Raw genomic sequence first — 21,151 nt, forward strand, 5'->3', positions numbered from 1 at the left:
GTTCCAGAGTGCAACTTTTTGGAAACGGCAGCGTCTCCATTGTCATGTAAACTTGCAATATGCAGCTTCTCTGAAAACGGAGACTTTTAGCACATGCACATTATGGTTCCAGTCACTAGGCATGCCGACCGTCACAACAACAATGCCGAGCTCTGTTTGTGCTGCTCACCCTGTTGATTTGAAGTGAAGTATAGATCTGTTACTGTAGCAACTCCACCTCGTCATCCATCCAGACAAAGTTATCTGTGCATGCTTTAGCCATTGTGTCTTTGTTTTGGTTTGTAATCACCGCGTTGTAGAGGAAGGCGCTTCAGCGCAGGTCCATGGCGTCATGCTGTGGTGTAGCTTTGCAAATTTACAGTGCCACCTATTGGCCTGGGGTGCATACTACAGCGTTTCCAGTAGATTTTGCGGCTCTGTGTGAACGGGGATCGTTTCAATAACGTTGTCATATAAACGCAGAAGTTTTTTAAAATGCAAAGGACAGACTTTTATGTTTTTAGAGAAACCACTGTCGTCTAAACAGGGCCTTAAAATAAGCCCAGTTTCCACCAAACTCTTTCAGTGTGGTGCCTTTGGAACCAAGAATAACCCTTCAGACATGGTACCTAGACCCTAGGTCTGTTTAGTGTTTCCACCGCAGTACTCCAACAGTACTCCATCCAGCTCTTGTTGTATTTCCTCATCACAGGTGACACAGAGGGAGGTCTGCACCTCGTTTATCCTCCACAGAATGGAGTTGCACACCAACATTTTCAGAACAAAACAGAACAGGCTGCAGTGAGAGTCTCTCTCAATGAGATATTTAAAAATCGCGGTTTTGCGCATTTAGTCCTTCTCAGGCAAGCGCAGGGGTTTAGTGTTGCCTTAGTCCACAGGAACAATGCTACACAACACTTTTTTTTCTTCTCCTAATGAGGATCAGAATATATGCAGTTAACATAATCTGGTCCAAATTAATATATATTTCCACTCATTACTAAAAGTGTGTGTCATCCAATAGAGACAATAAACTAATATAATGGTCAAAGTTGTCATATTGAAATTTAAGGTGTGTTGATGGATTCATTCATGCATTGAGTAACATTACAAGTAAATGTTCCACCTTAAAAGTTGCTTGTAGTTGGCCCAGTGAATTAAGTTATTTTTTTCTCAGTCTACCAGCCACAACTCAGCCCTGAGCAGCGTAACCATCCTCTACGGACCAGTCAACGGACTGTAGTGTTGCTAGCTCCCCCTTTTAGCACCAGATCTCTGTGGTAAGTACCGCAACAGAGGAGTGACCAAAAATGGGAACAGTAGGAATGGTTCCATTGGTACCATCCATAACTTTTCACTGTGGAAACGGGGAAAAATGCATACTAAACTAAACTGAACCGAACCACACTGCTTAATGCAAACAGGCCTTTACAGACTTAAAAGGAGGTGTCCCCTTTCACTTGGGACACAGCTGCTGTGTCTTAAGCTTGGAAATACTGTCATTAACATGATCTGAATAACTGGTGCAGGGATTACAACATTTAGCAGTTTAGCAGGGGCCAGCATTATTCTCAATGCCATTTAACTCCATGTTTTTTTGCGTCCTCTCTGCACTAACCTGTGGAATGATGGTGATTCTGGAACGAAGCTCATGGAGGCCCAGCTGAGTGATGTCCACCCCGTCAATGAAGATCTGACCCTCTGCTGCCTCGATGATCCGGAACAGCCCGAGCGTTAGGGAAGATTTCCCTGCTCCGGTGCGCCCAACAATGCCCACCTTGTGGGTAGATGTAGCAGCAAATAGGCCATAGAAATACTGTACACGTATACTGAACAAAAATTTAAACACAACACTTTTGTTTTGTTTCTATTTTTTACACGCTAAAGAGCAAATACGTTCTTCATGTACCCAATAGATATATTTCTCTCAAATTTTGGTCACAAATTTGTTAAAATACATGTCAGTGAGCACTTCTCCTTTTCCAAGATAATCTATCCACCAGACAGGTGTGGTATTCAACATACTGATTAAACAGCATGTTGGATGTACTGCCAAATTCAGGAAAATGACATTGGAGACGGCTTATGGAAGTGAAATGAACATTCAGTTCACAGGAAACAGCTCTGGGGGACATTCCTGCAGGCAGCAAGCCAATGGCACGCTCACTCAAAATTTGTGAAATCTGTGGCATTGTGTTGTGTGATCAAACTGCAAGTTTTAGAGTGGCCTTTTATTGTGACCATCCAAAGACACACCTATGTAGTGCGTAAAAAGTTTCCGATCTTTAACTGTACCTGTGCAAAATGGGAGGAAAACCAAGAGTGTTGTGTTTGAATTTTTTGTTTGGTGTATATACATCAACACAGAAGTAATTCACATTCACAGTAACATAAAGTCACACACAATTCCTTGTTGATTCACCCACAGTCAAAATACACACACAGCAGACCACAGCTTTCAGTGTAGTGATGTAAAGGCAAACCTTCTCTCCTCTATTTATACTGATGGTGATGTTGCGAATGGCGAGATCCAGGTCGTGGCGGTAGCGCAGGCCAAAGCCTCTGATGTCTATGCAGCCATCAGTGGGCCACCCTGGGGGGAGGCTGGAGGGCTCATGTTTCCACTCTGCCTGGAGTGAAGAAGATACACATTTAAATAAGTACAACCCCCACAACTCCACATCCCACCCCTGCACTCTCCAACACTGGGAAACAGTGGTGCAACAAGTATCCACATCTTTCACTTCAGTTAAACTAGTAATAGAGCAATGTAAAAATATTTCAATACAAGTAAAACTCTTCTGTTCAAAATCTTACTTGACTAAAAGTATAATCAGCAAAATGTAGTTAAAGGTTCAGTAGGTAACTTTTTATCATAAATGCTGAAACTGTCACTGTATCCTGACAGCGGTACATGGGACAGATAATCTTTAAAAAAGTCAGGTTCCTCTGGCCTCTTCTAGTTCTTGTGATGGCATTTGCAAGAATCCTCCGCACCTGAACGGGACAACCAATCAGAGCTGGGAGGAGTCTTGAACAGAGTGTAAATCACTGCTCTTGCACATGCTAACTGGGAGAAGTTTCAGCTGGTTGCAATTTGCAATGCTCACCGCGAATACGGGTGGGGCTATTCATCGATGCAATCAACATCATCTATTATGAAAATATGTTGATTTGCAAAACGTGCGTTGGCTTGTCGAAATAAAGTAGTATGCACCCGGTGAAAACATGGATTCCTCCAGAGAACCAGCTGCAGCTGAAAGCCTCACCTACAAAGTGAAATCACTTCTCACAGGAGAACAACTGCAGCAAACAGACACTGGAAGTGAAGCATCCCGCAGCGCTTTGTCAGGACGACAGCAGAAAAGAGTGCTACATTTACTTTTTTCCCCACCAAAGCATGATATACAGTACAGGCCAAAAGTTTGGACACACCTTCTCATTCAATGCGTTTTCTTTATTTTCATGACTATTTACATTGTAGATTCTCACTGAAGGCATCAAAACTATGAATGAACACATGTGGAGTTATGTACTTAACAAAAAAAAGTGAAATAACTGAAAACATGTTTTATATTCTAGTTTCTTCAAAATAGCCACCCTTTGCTCTGATTACTGCTTTGCACACTCTTGGCATTCTCTCCATGAGCTTCAAGAGGTAGTCACCTGAAATGGTTTTCCAACAGTCTTGAAGGAGTTCCCAGAGGTGTTTAGCACTTGTTGGCCCCTTTGCCTTCACTCTGCGGTCCAGCTCACCCCAAACCATCTCCATTGGGTTCAGGTCCGGTGACTGTGGAGGCCAGGTCATCTGCCGCAGCACTCCATCACTCTCCTTCTTGGTCAAATAGCCCTTACACAGCCTGGAGGTGTGTTTGGGGTCATTGTCCTGTTGAAAAATAAATGATCGTCCAACTAAACGCAAACCGGATGGGATGGCATGTCGCTGCAGGATGCTGTGGTAGCCATGCTGGTTCAGTGTGCCTTCAATTTTGAATAAATCCCCAACAGTGTCACCAGCAAAACACCCCAACACCATCACACAGCCTCCACCATGCTACAAATTGGGAACCAGGCATGTGGAATCCAACCGTACACCTTTTCTGCCTCACAAAGACACGGTCGGAACCAAAGATCTCAAATTTGGACTCATCAGACCAAAGCACAGATTTCCACTGGTCTAATGTCCATTCCTTGTGTTTCTTGGCCCAAACAAATCTCTTCTGCTTGTTGCCTCTCCTTAGCAGTGGTTTCCTAGCAGCTATTTGACCATGAAGGCCTGATTCGCGCAGTCTCCTCTTAACAGTTGTTCTAGAGATGGGTCTGCTGCTAGAACTCTGTGTGGCATTCATCTGGTCTCTGATCTGAGCTGCTGTTAACTTGCGATTTCTGAGGCTGGTGACTCGGATGAACTTATCCTCAGAAGCAGAGGTGACTCTTGGTCTTCCTTTCCTGGGTCGGTCCTCATGTGTGCCAGTTTAGTTGTAGCGCTTGATGGTTTTTGCGACTCCACTTGGGGACACATTTAAAGTTTTTGCAATTTTCCAGACTGACTGACCTTCATTTCTTAAAGTAATGATGGCCACTCGTTTTTCTTTAGTTAGCTGATTGGTTCTTGCCATAATATGAATTTTAACAGTTGTCCAATAGGGCTGTCGGCTGTGTATTAACCTGACTTCTGCACAACACAACTGATGGTCCCAACCCCATTGATAAAGCAAGAAATTCCACTAATTAACCCTGATAAGGCACACTTGTGAAGTGGAAACCATTTCAGGTGACTACCTCTTGAAGCTCATGGAGAGAATGCCAAGAGTGTGCAAAGCAGTAATCAGAGCAAAGGGTGGCTATTTTGAAGAAACTAGAATATAAAACATGTTTTCAGTTATTTCACCTTTTTTTATTAAGTACATAACTCCACATGTGTTCATTCATAGTTTTGATGCCTTCAGTGAGAATCTACAATGTAAATAGTCATGAAAATAAAGAAAACGCATTGAATGAGAAGGTGTGTCCAAACTTTTGGCCTGTACTGTATATTAGGATTATCAGCACGCTGAATGTTTTTCTGTCAGTAGTAGTCACTTAAATTGTCTGCATCACCACTAATGATACCGCATGCATCATCTTACACTGTTATTCAGCTGTTTTCTATTTTCTGTTTACTTGAATAGGCATACACAAGCAACAAAATGGCTTAAACTAATGAAGAGTAATACAGTGTGCGGCAGCGAAGGCGGAGTAATATGGAAGTTTAATGGTTGAGACGATGTAGTGCCAAAGAAAAGGGCTGTTTGAAGGTGAGGTAAAGCGGTGAAAAAATCCTCAATATACAGTCAGGTCCATAATTATTTGGACAATGATACAGTTGTCATCATTTTGGCTCTGTACACCACCACAATGGGTTTTAAATGAAACAATGAATACCTGCTTAAAGTGCAGACTCTCAGCTTTCATTTAAGGCTTTTTTCAAAAATGTAGTATGAACCGTGTAGGAATGACAACCATTTCTTCACACAGTCCCCTGTCCTTAAGGGCTCATAAGTATTTGGACAAACTAACATAATCATCAATTAAACAGTCAGTTTTAATACTTGGTTGCATATCCTTTACAGTCAATGACTGCCTTAAGTGTTGGACACATAGGCATAATCAGATGGGTAGCAGGATGAAAGCTGAAGTGTTTGGGGCTACATTATCTGCTCAGATTCAACCAAATGCTTCAAAACTCATTGGACGATGCTTCACAGTGCAGATGGACAATGACCTGAAGCACACTGCAAAAGCAACCAAAGACATTTTTAAGGCAAAGAAGTGGAATGTTCTGCAATGGCCAAGTCATATTGTCTGACCTGAATCCAACTGAGCATGCGTTTCTCTTGCTGAAGCCAAAACTGAGGGCAAAACACCCAAAACACAAGCAGGAAGTGCAGAGGGCTGCAGTAAAGGGCTGGCAGAGCATCACCAGGGAAGAAACCCAGCATCTGATAATGCCTATGTGTCCAACACTTCAGGCAGTCATTGACTGTAAAGGATTTACAACCAAGTATTAAAACTGACTGTTTAATTGATGATTATGTTAGTTTGTCCAAATACTTATGAGCCCTTAAAGTTGGGGGACTGTGTGAAGAAATGGCTGTCATTCCTAAACGGTTCATACTACATTTTTGAAAAAAGCCTTAAATGAAAGCTGAGAGTCTGCACTTTCAGCAGGTATTCATTGTTTCATTTAAACCCATTGTGGTGGTGTACAGAGCCAAAATGACGACAACTGTATCATTGTCCAAATAATTATGGACCTGACTGTAGCATCCACGTAGACTGATATTGATTTTTTTAGGTGGGCATCTTTTAAGGTGGGTAAAATACGTTTCGATGTCAAACCCCGTCCACAACACTGTAATGCTGACCTTCCCTGGTCGGACTCCTGCCTGCTATTCAAAACTGGGGCTGTGCCAACCGTCATCTGTAGAAGGTAATACACTGACTGTATACAGTATATAAGTACCTCATACAGCGCCACTTCAAAAATGCCAAACTTAGCCTATAACATTTAATCAAAAGTGACTCCTTAAAAAAATGGTTTACACTTTTTAAGTCTAAACCAGGGGTATTTCACTTAATTAATGCATTTTAGACATGTGCTTGCAGAACACAAAAATAGTGGCAGTGACTGACAGCAGTTTTGAAGTATTATGATTGTTGTTGTAAAGCATTACGAATAGTGTTTATAATTGTAATTATACAGTGCTATATACAGATTACAGTGAATTATAAGTATTTTCATAATGCATTAAAGACATGGACATGACAGGAAGTATTACCAAACTTTCTTGCTGTTATTTGATGTTATTTGAGATGTTGTGTAACAGTATCTCATGTATATTGTACATAGATAGTAGTTATGTACATAGATATAAAAAAAAAAAAGGATTCTAAATCAAGTTCCCTGTGTGTTTAATCCCTGCCAGTCCCAATCCAGCGCCATACAGAAGTGAGGAAGAATCAAGTAAATACTTCCTCCACAACCTTGACATGTAATCCCGGAATTTTCTTCTGTTTTTCTTTGTACCTCTTTCTCTGTGTCACTGTACTCTTTAACTTTCTCTACAGCCACTATGTTGGTCTCCACATCAGAGGACATCCTCACCAGCCAGGTCAGAGAGGCAGTCAGCTGCACATGGGACAGAGGAAAGAATATCAGACAATTTGGACAAAAAGGGGTCACTTCACAAGCTCTAAAACCACTAACCTTTTGACCTACCACTAGTATCACCTATTCATGCAAATATGTTTGGTTTTATTTGTACAGGTTTTCAGATGTCTGTCTCAGATCTCTGCCTCCACCCCAATTCACTCAACATTTTTTCTTAGTGTTATGTGCTGAATTGCTACTGGCAATACTCAGGAATTATTTCTGAAAAAAAAAAAAAAATAGAATTACTGCCTCATTGTTGTACACCTCTGTAAACCAGTTCAGTTGCACTTACAGTTTATGTCCATGTCTGTGAAAACTTGGATGCTTCACACACATCTTTCACCTGGCAGCACATATCTATACAATCAGCACATATCTATACAATCAGCACAGTTTTAAGGTGGACACCCAAGACTGAAGTCACCAATTCAGTATCTGAACAAATGTCTCCCCTTCTGTTCCTACGATATGATGCTGAATAATGGCCATAAAAGTGTTTCTGCAGAACATTATGGTGTCACAGTGAAGTTGACCTTTGACCTTTTGGACATGACATGTCATCGCATTATGTTATCCTATTTGATGTTTGTGTGAAATTTTGTCATAACTATCGTATGAATTCCTGAGTTATGGCCAAAAGCATGTTTTATGAAGTCACAGTGAGCTTGACCCTTGACCTTTGTCCACCAACATGTAATCAGTTCATTTCCTGACTCAAATTGGATGTTTTTGCCAATTTGAATAAAGTCCCTCAATGTGTTTTTGAGATATCCCAATCATGAGAATGGGATGGATGGATGGATGGATGGATGGTCAGACAACCCAAAAAACATTATGCCTCTGGCCACAACTGTCGCGAGTGCAGAGGCACAATTTTTTTTTCTTTGCTGAAACACTTTAGTACTTAAATAATTGAAATAATGCTTTTAAAGAATGAACATTCTGTTACTGACAGGGCAGTCAGGCTAAACTCCCTGTAGTTAATGAGCTGTGAAGTGACTGAAGTGGTCATTCTTTAGTTATTGGGAGCACCATCAGTTGTAATCAAACATCTCAGAGGCTACTCCTGTCCTGCATTTTGCTCAAAGTGGAAGTGATCTGCTTAACCTCTCAGCCTGGACCAATCTGGTAAGAGGTCAGAAAGGTACTGATACAGAAGGTGACACAAAGATGATTCGATGAATGATAGAATTCTATACATTTTTTACAAACTTGTACAAATCCTCCTATACGATGAAGTGGTTTCTAACCTGTCACTTCTCTGTGCCCCTGAAGAAGATGTGACCTCCAACAGGTATCACAGGTGTGAGGATGAGTGTTTACCTGGAGGGCATAGGAGATAGACAGCCCCATGATGCCTGGACTGAGGTTTTCTCTGGCTATGACAGCAAACAAAGCTGCAAATGACACGATGCAGTTTCCTACAAACTCCAGGCGAACAGCCAGCCACCTAAACACAGATTCATTAACATTATAAGGAAATCACACCACTGCAGGAACCAAGTGGCACATGCAATGCAACTAATGAAGACCAAAAGAATTCTTAAAAATCTCTTTACCTCCTTCATGTTACCTTTATGTTTACCTCACTAAAGACAATACATATTGCTGCAGTAGGTCGTGTATTTAGTGAGAGTGAATATTAACAGTGACACTAACCTGTTTGCTATGATGCTGGGGTAGTAAGCTTTCTGGTTGTGGTCCACCCGCTGATCACTCTCATGGATGAAGCGCTCCTGTTCACCAAAGGCTCGGATAACGGAGGTGCCCAGCAGTGTTTCACTGAAGTGGGTGTAGATGGGTGAACGACTGATTGACTCCAGACGCTTTAGCTGGCGAGATGATGCCACATAAAACCTCTGGACAGAGGAAGGACAGAGACATCCAACAACTTCAAGCACATCAATTGAAGGGATAGTTCAGATTTTTTTAAGTGGGGTTGTATGGGGTACTTATCCATAGTCTGTGTATTACATACAGTAAATGTCAGTCAGCATGCCTCCAGTTTGGAGAAGCAGACTGGAGTCCAATATGAAAGCTAGGCAATGTACTGCTGTGGAGAAAATGTATTTTAGCCACCTTAAAAAACAAATCACGATCAGTTTAAGAGTACGCTATACTGTGAGTATTTTCACCGCTTTACCTCACAGCACAGCCCGTTCTGATAGGGAGGCTGTTAATGACCTCAGTTCCCCATCTACACTCTTGTCAAAGCCGGACTCCATTGACAAAAACAGTCATTTTTGCTCACTGAATACAGGAAATGCTGCTCTATTGTTGCATCACTCAGTTAGTTAGTTTGTGTTATTGTGTGACTTTGGTCAATCTGAACTAACCCTTTCAAACACCAAAGTCAAGCCAACCCTAACCCTAACACAAACAAAATAACTGATAGAGGCTGTGGCAGACCAGCAGCTCCTGTGTTCAGCAATGTTATAGCACTGTTTTTCTCAATGGAGGCTGGCTTCATTTTCCCGTTTGAAATCACTGACTGATATTTAAGTAAAGCAGTGAGAAAGTAGTCGCAGACCAGCTGTGTGATTTTCTCCATGATAATTATCTATTTGAGGAATTTCAGTCAGGATTTAGAGTGCATCATAGCACTGAGACAGCACTAGTTAAAATTACAAATGACCTTCTCATTGCTTCAGACAAAGGATTTGTCTCTGTACTTGTTTTATTAGATCTTAGTGCAGCGTTTGACACTATTGACAATCAAATTCTACTGCTGAGACTGGAACACTTAATTGGCCTAAAAGGTTCTGCACTGAGCTGGTTTAAATCTTATTTATCTGATCGTTTTCAGTTTGTTGACATTCATAATGAATCATCCTCACGTACTAAAGTTTGTTTTGGAGTTCCGCAAGGTTCTGTGCTCGGACCAATCCTATTTACTCTATATATATTTCTTTTAGGTAACATCATTAGAAATCACTCTATAAATTTCCATTGTTATGCGGATGATACTCAGTTGTATTTATCGATGAAGCCAGAAGAAACTAATCAATTAACTAAACTCATAACTGCCTTAAAGACATAAAAACTTGGATGAGCACCAATTTCCTGATGTTAAATTCAGACAAAACTGAAGTTATTGTTCTTGGCCCCAAACAACTCAGAGACTCTTTATCTGATGACATAGTTTCTCTAGATGGCATTGCTCTGGCCTCTAGCACTACCGTAAGAAACCTCGGAGTGATATTTGATCAAGATTTGTCTTTTAATTCTCATTTAAAACAAATCTCACGGACTGCATTTTTTCATTCGCGTAATATTGCGAAAATTAGGCCTATCCTGACCTGAAAAGATGCAGAAAAATTGGTCCACGCTTTTGTGGGCTGGATTACTGTAACTCTCTATTATCAGGTAGCTCTAGTAAGTCCTTAAAAACTCTCCAGCTAATTCAGAATGCAGCAGCACGTGCACTAACAGGAACTAAGAAACGAGATCATATTTCTCCTGTTTTAGCTTCTCTGCACTGGCTCCCTGTAAAATCCAGAATTGAATTTAAAATCCTACTGTTAACTTATAAAGCTCTAAATGGTCAAGCTCCGCCATATCTTAGAGAGCTCATAGTGTCATATTATCCCACCAGAACACTGCGCTCTGACAACGCAGGGTTACTCGTGGTCCCTAAAGTCTCCAAAAGTAGACCAGGAGCCAGAGCCTTCAGCTATCAGGCTCCTCTCCTGTGGAATCATCTTCCTGTTACGGTCCGGGACTAGACTTAAGACTTTCCTCTTTGATAAAGCTTATAATTAGGGCTGGCTCAGGCTTGCCCTGTACCAGCCCCTAGTTAGGCTGACTTAGGCCTAGTCTGCCGGAGGACCCCCCTATAACACACCGGGCACCTTCTCTCCTTCTCTCTCTCTCTCTCTCTCTCTCGTATTCTATTACTGCATCTTGCTAACTCGGCCATTCTGGATGTCACTAACTCGGCTTCTTCTCCAGAGCCTTTGTGCTCCACTGTCTCTCAGATTAACTCATATCGCAACGGTGCCTGGACAGCGTGACGTGTGTGATTGTGCTGCTGCCGTGGTCCTGCCAGATGCCTCCTGCTGCTGCTCCCATCATTAGTCATTAGTCATACTTCTACTGTTATTATACACATATGACTATTGTCACACATGTATACTGCCAGATATTAATACATACTTTCAACATATTGTACCACAGTAGCCAGAACTATAACTATAATATTATTACTTTCAACAATGTTGTTGTAAGCTACTGTCATTACCTGCATCTCTCTCTCTCTCTCTCTCTCTCTCTCTCTCTCTCTCTCTCTGTCTCATTGTGTCATGTGGATTACTGTTAATTTGTTATGCTGATCTGTTCTGTACGACATCTATTGCATGTCTGTCCGTCCTGGAAGAGGGAACCCTCCTCAGTTGCTCTTCCTGAGGTTTCTACCATTTTTTTTCCCCGTTAAAGGGGTTTTTTGGGGAGTTTTTCCTTATCTGCTGCGAGGGTCATAAGGACAGAGGGATGTCGTATGCTGTAAAGCCCTGTGAGGCAAATTGTGATTTGCGATATTGGGCTTTATAAATAAAATTGATTGACTGATTGATTGAAAACACTCTCAATATAGCGTACACTAAAAGCAGTTCTGACTATTCTAGGTGGGACTTTTTTAAGTGGCTAAAATACTTTTTGTTGCTGACCCCTCAACAGAAGTACATTGCTTAGCTTCTATGTTGGACTCCAGCCTGCTTCTCCAAATTGGAAGCACACTAACTGCCATCTTCTGTGTGTAATACACTGACTATAAAGTACCCCATACAACCCCACTTCAAAAAATCTACTACTATCCCTTTAATCAGTAAGAAATAAATACAGTGCAGTCAGAAGTGGCAGAACAGTGTATGAACATAGACCTTTTTAGGCATAGTCCCCCATGTTTAGAGGACCAAAACATATGGAAAGTGTACGAGGGCTTTCAAACTAACCTGCACAAAAAAGTAGAGCAGACCGAGAGCAGGGATGATGACAGCTACCAGTGGTGTGGCAATCAGGATGATAACACAAGCACCCAACACATTTAACATAGAGCCCATGAACATCTTAATAATACTGGGGATCACTGAGTCAATGGTATCCATCTCCTTGGCAAAGCGGTTGACCAGGTTGCCACTGGGGGTTCGCTCAAAGAAGGACATAGGTGAGCGCAGGACGTCATACAGCATGGACTGATGGAGGTAGCGGGATGCCAGGATGCCCCCGATGGACGTGGAGAGGGAGTAACCAAAGACTGCCACACCTACAAGACAGCAGGGAGATTTATAAAGTAAGATGATTTGTACATGCTCTGTGAATGTCAAACACACAACCACACACTGAGGTCTGAAACATAACCTGCTCTATCTGAAGAGTTACTGAAGTTTCACTTGAATTGCTGCGTCTGAAAACAGTGTGACCTGAACTTAGTGATGGACACAAATGAGCAGCAGTTTCAGATCCAAGTCATAAATCAATCCTTTTTTTTGGAGTCCTAAACAAGTCATTATTTTGCTCTCTGATTGACTGCCTTGCCAATGTTACCTCTTCCTCTTTTTTGTGTAGTGTGATTGGCTGATTCAAAGTATTTCTAACTGGCTTCCCCTCTTTTTATATCTCCATATTTCATCTCTTAGTTTAAGGAGTATATTCAGTCCTTTGAAGTCAGGCTAAAGTCAGAATGTAGTTACGAGTCATTGGTGTTGAGATCAGTGTGGTAAGTCTTCAATTTAACAACCCAGATATAACATCAGTGGGTGGGTTTACACATACACACACACACACACACACACACACACACACACACACACACACACACACACACACACACACACACACACACACACCAACATTCCCCTACTATGGCATGGTCACACATAAATCTTCCACACTAAACCTTTAAGTTTCTTGGCTAAATGTCTACTTTTGTTCTTGTTTTATTTCTGTCTTGTCTATCTGCTTCTTCCTCCCCTTAACCCTCCTCACCCTGGAACAGGCCGAGACCACCGTACACCCCAAGTCTCATTAGTCTGTCGGGCTGAGTGCCATTCACCACGGGGTCGTCAGTCCACAGGCTCAGCCAGTAGTTGGAGAACAGTGAGAGCAGGTGATGGGTGAGGAACAGCAGCAGACTGATGCAGGACAGAGGCACTCCGATGGCTTTTAGATAAGCCCAGAACACAGAGAGTTTGACCTGAGGATGGAGAGGGGAACAGCTGGGACCATCACATATTGCACAAAGATATATGACCATGCTGTGCACTGACATGGTTGAGCATGTTGAGCATGTTGAGCCTCTACTCACCCGTCCAGTGCTGGCCTTGTCAGCCTCTGTCAGCTTGCCCACCTCAGGATCCTTAGCATTTTTGCTCAGCACCTTGTCCTCCTTACCTGTCTGGGACAGTTTGGACACATTGCTGGCATCTGGACTGCTGCTTTCACATGGAGCAATAGAAAGAAACACACAGGAGCTTAAAAAAGACAAACAGCTAGTTATAATATATCTCAGTAAAATAAAACACCTCTCATATTAGTCATGGGTCACTTTGTTTTAAGAGGATGTGTGTCTCAAGCTGCAACCTCCACAGCTGAGCCAGTGCCAAAGTGCCAAAACCTGCAGTATCTCGAATGGCCATTTGAGGCTGGTTCCAAGATCAAGTCAGTCCCCACTGACCCCCATGTTAAAATGCCCAACTTAACAGCAGTAATAAACATGTTTACATCCATGACAACTGTACAGGGGGTGAATTTTTATATAACTCAACCATTTACATTTACAAGACTTAAAGTTATGCATAACTAAGGGCGGGTTGCTCTGAGTGACAGGCTTTCTGCTGATAGTACCCTGAACTTCTCAGTCATATCCCCCCTTTGCTCCTCCAAAACTCCACCATCTCACCCAAATATGGTCACCTCTGGCTCCAAAAAACCAAGATTGGGACAGCTCAATGAGTGACACTGTGGTAGCTACATCTATTAGTTTTACAGTCTACGGACAGCTAGAAAAAGCCTCTGACTCTGTTAGATGGGACTTTTTATACAGGGTGCTGGAATAGTTTAATTTCCATGAGACATGTGTCATATAAGCTTTATATAACAAACAGCTACGATCAAGAACAATGGGAGTCGGTCAAACTCTATGACACTTGAACATGGCTGCAGACAGGGTTGTTCCATGAGTCCTCTTTTCTTCCCCATTCTATTGGAAGCTCTAAACCAAAGCTAAATAAAAGTATTAAAGATATGGACAGGGTGTATAGAAAATGCCACTGTTCACAGATAATGCCCTGGTAAATCTGTCAAGACCTACTCCATCCTGCCCTGTGTTTATGTCAACTCTTACAGGTTATGGTCTACATTCTGGCTAAAAACTGAGTGTACAGAAAAGGTTCTTACTATTAATTACTGGCCAGATTGAGCCAACGGAGAAAGCTATGGAATGAAATCGATTTAGTATCTTGGAGTCAAATTACCACAAGAATTAAGTCAATTAAAATCCATCAAGCATGATCCATTTCTCTCTAGAATAAATTCTGACATTGGAAAATGGTACAATATCTCCTCTAAGCATCACCTCAAGACCTGAGGTGATTAAAATGAATACACTTCCAAGTGTTGTGATTCACAGGACCACAGATGATTTATCATTTGGTAAAATCTAAACTGTAGATTTAAAGGCTTTTTCCTCTGCATGCTCTTTGTTCTCCAGACAAAGACAGCTAGGACACCCATCTCCACAGGAGGTCTCACCTCACACCTCAGTGAGACTCAAGTCCCAAAATTTGATTGGACAAGACCTTTTACAGTGACATGTGACTCTGTGATGTCACAGGCATCTGTACCAGGTCTGCTCCCTTCCACAAAACTCTTCTCTGCTCTTGCTCCAGCTGCTGTAGCAGCTGCACACCGCAGAGCAGAGGCCCGAACCCCTGCTCCATAGCCCAAACCACTAAAGGGAGGGCAACTGATCACAGACTCTCTGGCAAACACAAGGTTTGTAAACTAGCTTTCCAGCAACTAGGAACTAAGTGAGTTAGCACCCAGCGTCTAACTCTACAAGGACCCCGAGCGACCAGCTTCCTCGGATCGGAACCTTTGGAACAAAGGACCCAGCAAAGACTGCACCTGGAACCATCTTCCCAGCCTTCTTCTGCCAGCTAACAAAGCACCACCACCAAGTGACTCTTTCTTCCATCCACTCAAGGATCGGTAATGTAACAACTGGGCATAGCTTATCACAGCTTTACAGACTAAGCAAGACTGTTTGACTTGTTGTATGTGATTTGATGCTGTTTACTGAGTTATTGTTGTGATAGATTGCAGTTAGGTCATTTTTAATTATTAATAATAATTATGAATTATTTCCGATAGCCAATTTAACCCCAACATATTTGGTGCCACTGTGTGAGGTAACTGTATGTTGATTCCCTACATATTTGGTGCCATCGTGTGAGGCAAATATATGTTGATTCCCAACACAAGGCTATTGTATCGACTGTGCCAGTGGAAGTAACTGATAAAGATTTCATGTGATAGGATAAAATTCAAGTGATCCATTGTGGAGGCAACTGCTAGGAGCTATGCTCAGAAGGTTGTTGGTTCCTGTTGTTGCGGCAATTCAAAACCTGCTGGGGGACACCAGCAGTGACGGAGGCTGTCAGGCTGAAGAAGGAGGCCTTTCTGATCTGGCTGGCCCAGGGGTCTCCTGAAGCAGCAGAGAGGTACCGGCTGGCTCAGCAGAGAAGGAAAACTGCTGACCCAAAATCTCGCCCATATCCTTAGCAGAGGTCGCTGAGATAGTCAAAAACCTCCCAAGCAGCAAGGCGCTGGGTGTGGATGAGATTCACCCTGAGATGCTGAAGGCTCTGGACACTGTTGGGCTGTCATGGCTGACACTTCTTCTTGGTGTCATGTGGAGGTTGGGTACGGTGCCTAAGGAGTGGCAGACCAGGGTGGTGGTTCCCATTTTCAAAAAAGGGGACCAGAGGGTGTGTTTGAACTATCGGGGTATCAGACTGCTCAGCCTCCATGGTAAATGTTACTCCAGGGTGCTGGAAAGGAGGCTCCGACAGACTGTCGAACCTCAGATTCAGGAGAAGCAATGCGGATTCTGTCCTGGCCGTGGAGTAGTGGACCAGCTCTTTACCCTTGCGAGGCTGCTGGAGGGGTCGTGGGAGTTTGCCGATCCAGTCTTCATGTGCTTTGTGGACTTGGAGAAGGCTTCCGACCAAGTCCTTCAGGGGCTCTTGTGGGGGGTACTGTGGGAGTACGGGTACCGGGCTCGCTGCTACGAGCCATCCGGTCCCTGTATGACCAAAGTGAGAGCTGTGTCTGCATACTTGGTGTAAAGTCAAACACGTTCTTGGTGGGTGTTGGCCTCCGCCAAGGTTGTCCCTTGTCACCAATCCTGTTTGTGATTTACATGGATCTCGAGGCGTAGCCAGGGGGAGAAAGGGGTCTGGTTTAGGGACCTTAGAACTGCATCTCTGCTTTTCGCAGATGATGTGGTTCTGTTGGTCAGGATGAGAGTCAGCACCTCACAGCTTCTGCAGTGATGCAGGCCCTGCGCCGGTCCATAGCGGTGAAGAGGGAGCTGTGCCGGAGTCAGAGCTTTCAATTTATTGGCCCATCTACATCCCAACCCTCACCTATGGTCATGAGCTCTGGGTAGTGACTGAAAGAATGAGATCGTGGATACAAGTGGCTGAAATGAGTTTCCTCCATGGGGTGGCTGAGCTCAGCCTTAAAGATAGGGTAAACAGCTCGGACATCAGGAGGGAGCTCAGAGTAAAGCCGCTGCTCCTTTGCGTTGAAAGGGGTCAGTTGAGGTGGGTTTGGGCATCTGATCAGGATGCCTCCTGGGCGCCTCCCACTTGAGATATTTCAGGCATGTCCCACAAGTAGGAGGCCCTGGGGCAGACCCAGAACACGCTGGAGGGATTACATATCTCATCTGGCCTGGAAACGCCTTGGGGTCCCCCCCAGGAGCACCTGGAAAGCATTGCTGGGGAGAGGGATGTCTGGAGTGCTTTGCACAGCCCGTTGCCCCTGCGACCCGTCCCGGATAAGCGGATGAAAATGCATGGATGGCTAGATGGAGGATAAAATGATTTTAAATTTATTTGGCATGATAAGTGACCAGGTATGGAACTCTGCAGTCAACCATAACTAAGGGGAGTTAGCTCTTCTAGAGCTATTATGAAGCCACACACACAAAAAAAATGTCAATTTCTTTAATGTTTTTTTTTTTTTTTTAAACATAAATTCCTGTCGTGCCCTCTATGAATCAGGCTTTGCGTATTGACCAAGCTTTCACAAAGTCGCTAGCTAATGCTAATGTGCAGGAATGTTTTGGAACAGTTGTGGAACTATTTGTGTTGAAGGAGCAAAAAAAATAAATAAATAAACAAACAAATCACAGTCTGTCATTTCCTGTTACTCTTAACTAATAAATGGCACTTGTAGCACTGTTATATAAAAGCAATATCTGATGAGAGGGAGTGCTGTTGTACTGAATGTCATCATGGCTGTGATCCAGTCATAGTGACAGCAGACATAAAGGTTATACTATATTGATTGAGTGAGTTCCTCGTCTTTTTCATCTTAATACATCTCTCCTTTAACAACAAAACACACAATAAAAACCCCTACCAAAACCAAACTCAAAAGAATCAAACAAAAATAACAATGATAATAATTATTGGGAGACAGTGGGAGTAGAGACTGTTACATTGTTGAAGCTTGATATATCTGATTTCTCTGTGCCATAGAGCTTCAGTGTTGTTTTACTCACCCAACACGAGCAGGTGCACTGCTGTTCTCTACTCCTTTGGTTCCACTCCTTGGCACAGACTCTGAATCATGGAAGGAAACAAATTATGTTTTTGTGACAAAGGATTGATCCATAAACAGTACCTGCACCCACTGCAGCAAACTGAGATCCACAACATTGTTAATGTTCATAGAAAAGATTTTCTCATTATCAGCACTGCAGTTAATGACCTCTGCTTGTTGTGACCAAGGAAAAACAACTTTAAAATGCTCTATATTTATATTTACCACTGAGATCTACAACAGGTGTGTCTGTGTAAAGTGCAGCGTGTTTGGAGTTTGTCTCATGATTGTTGTCAGTGTGGTCAACTGCAGTGTATGTTCGCAGAAACTCAGCAAAGGTTCCCTCTGTGGCCATGAGCTGCTGGTAGGAGCCCATCTCTGTGATCTCTCCCTCCACCATGACCAGGATCAGGTCGGCCTGGGGCAGGTAGCGCAGTCCGTGAGTCACCAGCACACGAGTCTGCACACATTCACACACATTCAACATGCCTGTACCGTTTTAAAGTCACTTAATCATTACTGTATTAATTCCAAGTCAGCATGGTTATAATCATTTCAAAACCTTTAGATCTACTGTGTTACCATACACAGATATCAAAAACAAAAACTCTACGCCAGACGGATACAATCTGTCCCAGTCACATTTTTTTCCCTTGATCCTTATCTGGTTACTTTGGCACTGATACTGCTGACACTGAGATAGCGGCCTGTTGGTGCACCACTTTGGTCCGGACTGAAATAACTTGATAACTTTTGGATGGATTGTCAAAAATGTTGTACAGAAATTTATGGTGCCCAGAGGGATGAATCCTAATGACTTTGGTGATCCTTTGACTTCTCTCTGGTGCTACCATCAGGTAGACATTTGTTTTGTCATTGAAATATTTCGGATGGACTTTTGGATGGATTACTGTGTATTTTGTTTTAGACATCTGGAAGAGGAAATGGTTGACTTTTCTTCAAGTGTCATTATCATCACCAGGTCAGAATTTCTGTTTATCCAAAACTTTTAAAGTGGAGATGATACATGAAACAATATGACAGTGGTTCGTCTGGTATGGACCGTTTTGAGTGATAGGCTGTCTGCTAATAGTGTCCTTGGCTTCTCAGTCGAATCTATTCTTCACAGCTCTGGCCTCTCATCCAAATATGGTCCACTTCAACTTGATTGATTGACTGTTGTCATACAATGAACCTCCCTGTGCTGCTTTAGGATGGCTAAGTTTGAGATCATACACACCTTGTCCTTCAGCAGTCCCTGTGGGCCGATGACGTGATCAAAGATATGTTTTCCTACGTGAGCGTCAACGGCAGACAGCGGGTCATCCAGCAGGTAGACAGCACGGTCACAATAGACAGCCCTGGCCAGGCTTACCCTCTGCTTCTGACCTCCAGAGAGATTCACTCCCTATACATAGGAGACACAGATACAGGTAGAGGTAGAAGCAAAGCAATGGTAAATTTCATTTAAAGACTGTTGTGCCTTGTGTGATATCTATGTATGTTTTAAAACTGTACAGAGGGAGCGTTTCATAACATTATCTCTAACAGAGGTTTAAAGACCTGTGATTCAAGTGGGTATTGACCCTTGCTCAGTAGCCAAATGGCTCAGGGATGAGTATGTGTCCCTGTAGCTTCAAGTAAAGGGCCATAGGCATCGGTAAACCCATGATGTTAACATTATCTCCCAGTTAGGGAGCTTCCATAAAATGCATGTGTCAACAACCAGGCACGCCCTGCTGGTTGTATCAAAAACTGCTGTCAGCTGTAAAGCTTTCTACCTTTTTGATCCCACCACAGTGTTTTAAATGCAGACAACTTAGTGAGATACTCTACATCTGTACCATTCTACAGATGCACAAACTATGTGATCTTGAGTTGATACCTTCTCTCCAATCTCTGTCTCGTCTCCAGCAGGAAGGATCTCAAGGTCAGGCTGAAGGGCACATGCCTCCACCACGCGCTGATACCAGGCCTCTCTCCTTTCCTGACCAAATATTATGTTGTCTTTCAGTGTGGAATTCTGGATCCAGGCCTGCTGAGGAACGTAGGCCATCGAACCCTGCAGGGTGGCAAACACCAGCACACACACGTTGTAAATTTCATGGCATTCCAGAGTTGGTGATGAGCAGTAAGACAGAGCGCAATCCTGCTCTGCAGCGGATGAACCACTCTTACGTCCCCACAATCCATGGGTGTGCTATACTGTGGAGAGCTCTTAGACAGAAACGATCCTAGCCACTCTAATGGAAAAAGTAGTATGATGTCATAACATACAGTGTGTTTATCTCAGCACCCCCTCAAGTCTGCCCTGCAGCATCACTGGTAGCTAGTTGGCTTTAATCGTGTGAGCTGGCCAAACTACCAAGTTAACCTGTTGGCTGCTGTCTAGTTAGAATCAGTGTTAGTTTCAATAAAAACTATGATGAAAATGAGACAAAAACTAAAGACAATCCTCAAATAAAAACTAATACAGGACAGGAAGTGGATTCAAAAGCCATGGTTTATGTTGATAGAAGTAGTGGCTAACTATTACTAGAGTGCTTGGACAAAGCAGCAGAAACACCTATACTATTTCCCCCAACTGAGTCAATTTGATAGTAAGCAATGTGGTTAGTGTGATTTTTGTCTATGAGGGAGAATGCACACAGGCCACACAGTAGTGTGTCTTAAAGCGATATCCATGTCAGTTGCCCCAGTGGGTCAGTCCCCGTACACATGGAAGATAGAATCTTATGAAAGATACCATAGACACAATATAGAACCCACACTGTTTGCTCCTGATCAGCCGGTTTAACCTTGCTTACGCAGACATCTTGGACTCTGATGCCTCATTCAAAATCAAAAAACCTAAAACTTAAACCTGGCTCAATAATGACACCTGTGCTCTCAGGCAATTGTTTACAAAAGTAGAGCGAAAATGGAAAAAAAGACAGGCTCCAAGACCCATAAGGCACGATGAAACCCTGTCTTGTTAACTATCAGCATGCTATTAAAGCAGCAAGGACAAAGTACTTTGCCGACATGATGAACGCCTTCTCTCCCAAAGTACTATTTGACACAATGATTATAGTCCTTAACCCTGCTGCTACTGCCTGCCCTCTGCAAACCGCAATCACATGATGAATTTGTACACTTTTCACAAGT

The 21,151-nt window shown here is 42.9% G+C and overlaps 1 protein-coding gene across 4 annotated transcripts in view; it reads right to left on the minus strand.

Annotated features, from left to right (window-relative positions):
- abcc1 (ATP-binding cassette, sub-family C (CFTR/MRP), member 1) overlaps positions 1-21,151 on the minus strand; it is a 119,967-nt gene that overhangs the window by 8,733 nt on the left and 90,083 nt on the right. For 3 of the 4 annotated variants that reach the window (XR_007448858.1, XM_049570833.1, XM_049570835.1), the window contains exons 17-28: positions 19,890-20,066; positions 19,245-19,412; positions 18,230-18,464; positions 17,964-18,024; positions 13,476-13,605; positions 13,157-13,364; positions 12,124-12,434; positions 8,834-9,033; positions 8,498-8,624; positions 7,049-7,150; positions 2,463-2,609; positions 1,598-1,756 (exon numbers count right to left, since the gene is read on the minus strand). Coding sequence is in view for 3 of the 4 variants with exons in the window: in XM_049570833.1 (XP_049426790.1) it covers positions 1,598-1,756; positions 2,463-2,609; positions 7,049-7,150; positions 8,498-8,624; positions 8,834-9,033; positions 12,124-12,434; positions 13,157-13,364; positions 13,476-13,605; positions 17,964-18,024; positions 18,230-18,464; positions 19,245-19,412; positions 19,890-20,066 (2,025 nt within the window). In the remaining variant the exon portion in view is untranslated. The remainder of the gene's footprint in view (positions 1-1,597; positions 1,757-2,462; positions 2,610-7,048; positions 7,151-8,497; positions 8,625-8,833; positions 9,034-12,123; positions 12,435-13,156; positions 13,365-13,475; positions 13,606-17,963; positions 18,025-18,229; positions 18,465-19,244; positions 19,413-19,889; positions 20,067-21,151) is intronic. The other variant, XM_049570834.1, reaches the window with a different exon arrangement.

This window comes from Epinephelus fuscoguttatus, unplaced genomic scaffold, assembly GCF_011397635.1.
Source record: "Epinephelus fuscoguttatus unplaced genomic scaffold, E.fuscoguttatus.final_Chr_v1 AP022699.1".
Taxonomy (NCBI): domain Eukaryota; kingdom Metazoa; phylum Chordata; class Actinopteri; order Perciformes; family Serranidae; genus Epinephelus; species Epinephelus fuscoguttatus.